This window comes from Pteropus alecto, unplaced genomic scaffold (genome assembly GCF_000325575.1).
Source record: "Pteropus alecto unplaced genomic scaffold, ASM32557v1 scaffold202, whole genome shotgun sequence".
Classification (NCBI taxonomy): domain Eukaryota; kingdom Metazoa; phylum Chordata; class Mammalia; order Chiroptera; family Pteropodidae; genus Pteropus; species Pteropus alecto.
In genome coordinates, this window is record NW_006432451.1 from 4,452,816 (window position 1) to 4,458,491 (window position 5,676).

Here is a 5,676-nt window from a genome sequence, read left to right on the forward strand (position 1 = left end):
AAGGTCCACAAATCCAGTGTTCTTAGCTTTTTTGGCTTACCAGAGAGTCTGGCCTTTTCCCTTGTGGTCTGGTCTCATTACCATGAAGCCCTTTGGGTTCAGGCCACCCAGCCTGGGACACACTGGGGCTAGGAGACAGAAAAGAGACCTCTCTCCTCCTCTGCTGCCCAGGCACTCACCCCCACCACTTGCCTTCCAGGATCTTCTCGTTCCTACCTACCTACTCACCTCTGCACTTTAGGGCGAAACCCTTGTCCAACTCATAGTTGTGTCTGCACACCGTATCTACGGCGCTCTTTCTCAGCTCCAGAAACTCCCTTTGGATGTTCCAGTTCTTGGCAGTTATGCGCCTGAGCTCAGTCACAGCCACAAACACCCCCATGACGCAGTCAAACTGGATGTACACTTCTCTGTTGTAAATGTATTGCAACACGACTTGTCCTATCTAACTCATAGCAGTCACTCCTCCTCTAGTACACATAAAAATCTGTGGAGAGTGAAAGACCAGGACAGGGCTGAGCTGGGAGAGGCCCCAGCGCCCACAAGGCACTCTACCCATTTCCCCGTGTAGGGCCTTCACTGTGAAGTTGAGTGGCTGCATCCAGGGCCCTGTATTTCCTGTTTTTTGCCTCTTTTATCCTGAGTCCCCATTTACTTTCCAGCAGAGTGTCCAGTTATAGAAGTCAGGGGGGTCACTCTGCCCTCTGTTCAGGAGTGCTCATGCAGGACCTAGAGCATGGCCAAAATAAAAACTTTGTGTTCACCACGTTCTCAGTATTTTCTCTATCTCTATGCCTTCGCCTCACCTCCAGTCTCTTTGCCATTCTCAGTAAATCAACAAATCAATGAAATATGATTTAATACTGTTGATGTAAAGGTATTTTGTCCCTGTACTTGTTAAATTATAAAATATGCATTTTTCTTATCCTCAGTCATGTGATCTTGTTTAAATCATAGAACCTCCCTGGCTCAAAGTCTTCTTACCCAATGAATGGAAGATTTAACTAAATAATCTCTGAAGTTCTTTCCAGCATTAATAATAAAGAGTCCTGCCTCAGAGAACCTTAAAGTCTAAGGGGAAAATTGCTAAATGTACTGCATTTGTTGTCTCAGTAAGAACCTTAAAGTCTAAGGGGAAAACCAGCAGGTGAACATGACATGGAAGAGGTGAAAGGTGGGTTCTCAGAGGACAGAAGCAGGGCAGCAAGTGAACATGACATGGACAAGGTGAAAGGTGGGTTCTCAGAGGACAGAAGCAGGGGTGCAGGAGCACAGGGAGAGTGTCTTAAATTTGCTGAGAGTTGGAGGCAGAGGAAGAGAGGAGGGCTTCCGAGAGAGCTGACATTCCCTTTGGGGTCTAAAGAGGAACAGAATCTTACCAAGGGAGCAGATGGGAAAGAGCACTCTGGCAGAAGTGCCCAGAGAACAGTAGGAGCACCAGGAAAGGGAAAAGTGGGTGGCTGAGGTGACAGGACATGAGACAGGCAGGCAGTAATGCCTGCTAGCTGTCTGTGCAGAGCTAATGAGTTTGGGGATTTTTCCTATAGGGGACAGATTATTATAAACCGGTGAGTGATTTCATCTGATCTTTGCATTAGGAAGGTTGTTCTGGAGGAGGTGTGAGGAAAGAATTGGGTATTTTTATGACAACAGGCAAGAAGTGATGAGGGCATAGACTAGAATTAAGGATATGAGAGAGATTATAAAGCCAAGTCTACAGGATACAGGGAGAGGAAAGACTGCCTCTTTCTGTATATAGCACTGAGAGGCAGTAAGTATAATGTTTAAGATCATGGACTCTGGGGAGAGAGAACCTCGTTCCTCTTGTATCTCAATGACTTATTAACTGTGTGACCTCAATGAGATACAGTGTCCTCAATACTAAAATGGGGACAATGATATTTTTCTGACAACATTGTGTGGGTTAACTGAGATCAAGAGGGTAAAATATGACATTAGGCTTACAATGAAGTAAGAGCTCAGTTTACAATGGCTATGATCACATATAGGCTTTTATTCATGAAAGTGGAGTGAGAACAGAGTGATAATATTCTTTCCACACTACATTCTTGCCTGGCTACTGCCCACCTCTCAGGTTCATTCACTTTCAAGCCCCTCAAAAGTATTGAACATTTGCCAGGTCTACTTCCTCCCTGACCTTCCTTTCTCAAACTCACACAATTTAAAGTGTGCACTTCCCAACCCCCCACTCTTCTGAAACTGCCCTGACTAAAGCAAATGTCTACTGTGTCTCATGATCTGCGCACACTCCCCTCAAATGTAGTATGTCCTCATAACACACTTCTGGACATCCTCAACAGGGGTTATTTCACTCACATAATTCCTTAAATATCAACCAAAATAAGTAGCTCATATGGGTATACTTCCACCCCTGTCCACTTATCTTAGTTCTACACGTCTGTCCACGTGGTCACCGGACACCTCCAGCTGGACATCCCATAAGAGCCTTAGCTGCTTTTCCTCCCAAATACTTGGTGAATGGTATTATTAGTCACCCATCCTCTAGCTAAGAATTTTCAGTCACCCAGAACTCATTCTCTTCCTCCTTTACTACTTATGATCAGATAACAAGACCTGTTATTTTGCTTCCTGTCCCTTTTGTCCACTGTAGTAGTTAATGCAGACTGCCATCATTCCTAACGTGGATTAATTCAGTGGTCCCTTAACTCCTCTCCCTGCCTCCATTTTGTCTCTTCTAGTTCATCTATCTGTCCTGAAATGCTTAAAGTCGCCTGTTGCCTCTGTATGATGTCCAATCTTTCTAATATGATGAGCAAGGCTTTTTACGATCTGACTCCTGTTTACCTAATCAGTTTCCTCTCCTGCTTCTTCATCCCTTCTATTCATTCTTATCACAAATGGCAGGATTTCTTCTTTTTTTTTAGAGGCCAAGTAATATTCCATTGTGTATATACACCATATTTTCTTTATTCATTCATTATTCCATGGACATTTAAGTTGTATTTATATATTAGCTATGTGAATAATGCTGAAATGAGCATGAAAGTGCAGATATCTCTTCTAGATCCAGATTTCATTTCCTTTGACTATATACCCAGAAGTGATATTGCTGGATTATATGGTAATTCTATTTTTAATATTTTGAGGACTCTCCACACTGTTTTCCCTAACAGCTGTTCCAATTTACATTTCCACCAACAGCGTATAAAAGTTCCCTTTTCTCCACATTATCATCAAACATTTATTACCTTCTGTCTTTTTATAATAACCATTCTAACAGGTGTGAGGTGATATCATGTTGTGGTTTTGATTTTCATTTCCACGGTGATTAGTAAAGATGAGCACCTTTTCATATACCTATTGACCATTTGTATTTCTTCTTTGGAAAATATCTACTCAGGTCCTTTGATGATTTTTAATCATTTTTTTGTTATTGAATTTTCTGAGATTTTTATATATTTTGGATATTAACCTCTTATCATATATATGGTTTGCAAGTATTTGCAAGTATTGTTCTTGTTCAATACTACTTTGGCTATTCAAGGTCTTTTGTGGTTCCATATGAATTTCATGATTGGTTTGTTCTATTTCTGTAAAAAATTTCATTGGAATTTTGAAAGAGATGGCATGGAATCTGTAGATCACTTTGGGTTGTGTGGACATTTTAATGTTACTAGTTCTTCGGTTAAATTTATCTCTAAGCATTTTATACGTTTTATTGCTATTGTGAATGTGATTGTTTTCTGAACTTTTTAAATAGTTTGCTGTTTATGTATAGAATGGTGATTGATTTTTGTATGTTGATTTTATATCCTGAAACTTTGCTAAATTTGATTAGTTCTAATTTTTTTCTGAGTCCTTAGGGTTTTATACATATGTGATCATGTTTTATAATTTTCAGTGTATAAGTCTTTTACCTCTTTGGTTAAATTTATATTTTAAATTTTATAGAAATAATTTTACTTCTTTTTTTACTTACATGCCTTTATTTCTTTTTCTTGTCGAATTGCTCTGGGTAGAACTTCCATAACTATGTTGAAAAAAAAAAAAGGCAAGAGTGAGCATTTTTGCCTTGTACCAGATCTTAGAGGGAAAGCTTTCAGTTTTTCTCCATTGATTAAGTAGGCTGTGGGCTTTTCATATATGACCTTTACTGTGTTAAAGTAAGTTCCCTTTATACTTACTTCATTGAGAGTTTTAATCATAAATGGATGTTGAACTCTGTTAAATGCATTTTTTCTGTGTCTATTGAGATGATCATGTGGTTTTCTTTTATTTCATTAGTGTATTTTATCACATTGATTGTTTTGCCTACCATCCTTGCATCCCAAGAATAAATCCCACTTGGTCATGATGTATGATCTTTTTAATATGCGGTTGAATTTGGTTTGATTGTACTTTATTTGAGAATTTTGAATATCTGTTCATCATGGATATTGGTCTACAGTTTTCTTTTCTTGTGTTGTCTTTGTCTGGTTTTGTTATCAGAGAGAATTCATTATAAATGACTGGCTGCCTGGAATTTATTTGGGGGTTGCCTATTGAAAGAGTCTTTAAATTGCAGCTTCTCTACATGACTTAAAATGTATCATAAGTGGAAACTTTACATTGAATTTATCATGAAACTTTTCAAAACCCAGAAATGAGAGCAACACTGCACAGCTGCAGAAGAAATTTGAAGAGTATGTCACTGCGTCAGCTCAGGGTTGAGTTCAGGGAATCCAGCCTCTAGATGAAGCTCCTCTGCCTGCCCTTCCTGCTGCTCAGAAACCTCCCTGATGGATGTCAAGGAACCTTGAAGGTCCAGCAGCAGCAGGTGGAGGAGAGTGTGAGGGGGTCTGGCTATTGTATCTGTCACTGCAGAGACGGCCATAGTTGCTTTGGGTGATCTGGTCAGAGTCCCTGTCTTTCCTCAGTGCTTTACATGCCCCAACTTGAAGCTTCACAACTGGTAGCTCAGGCGGAGTGGAGCTAACCTCAGGTGCCTCAGGGAACCCATTCAACTTTTAAGCTACAAGGGTTCCAGAAGCATTTAAATTTTCTCTGATCTTCTGAGCCTATCTTGTTGCCCTATGCCCTGCGCCTCAGCCTCTGAGTTCCTGACTATCCAGTTTGGAGTCTCTGTGACAAGTGTCTTCTTCCTGCCCTCTCTGCTCTACTCCCCCATGTCTAATTCTGTTTCCTGTTCTGCTAATAGGTTTTCCCACCTGTTTTTCAGCCAAGGCACATTTCCGAATAGTGGTTTGAATTTTTTCTTTAAAAAGCAGTTGACTTTTTTCCCGCTTAATAAAATCTTTCTTGCAAAGCAGATAAATTTCACCCAAGGATCCCTCAAAACTGCTTTGTTTTTGGTGCATGCATGTGAAAAATATTAGAGTTTGTAAAACTCTTGAAAATGTCTGAACTTTCTAGAGTAAAACTTAAAAACTTCTTTTGTAATATAAATCATTGTTTCGGAACAGACCATATTAAGAATATGTAATTACTATAGAATATAAGGAAAGCAATATGGGCAACACAATAAGGATGCCCACAGACCAGCCGTGTGACCTGGGGCAAATAAAGCAACTTTTTGGAGTCTTGACTTTTTCACCTATAAAAAGCAATGTTGTTGTTGTTGTTGTAGTTGTAGTTGTTGTTGTTGTTGTTGTTGTTGTTGTTCTTCTTCTTCTTCTTCTTCTTCTTCTTCTTTTT

General features: G+C 39.8%; 1 protein-coding gene across 1 annotated transcript in view; it reads right to left on the reverse strand.

Moving 5' to 3' along the window:
- Window positions 1–4,855, reverse strand: part of LOC102883286 (HLA class II histocompatibility antigen, DP beta 1 chain) — a 6,892-nt gene extending 2,037 nt beyond the window's left edge. Inside the window, 3 exon segments of the mRNA XM_015585860.1 lie at window positions 229–428; window positions 430–487; window positions 4,777–4,855. Of these exon segments, the coding sequence (XP_015441346.1) occupies window positions 229–428; window positions 430–487; window positions 4,777–4,855 (337 nt within the window).
- Window positions 4,856–5,676: the final 821 nt, after the last annotated feature.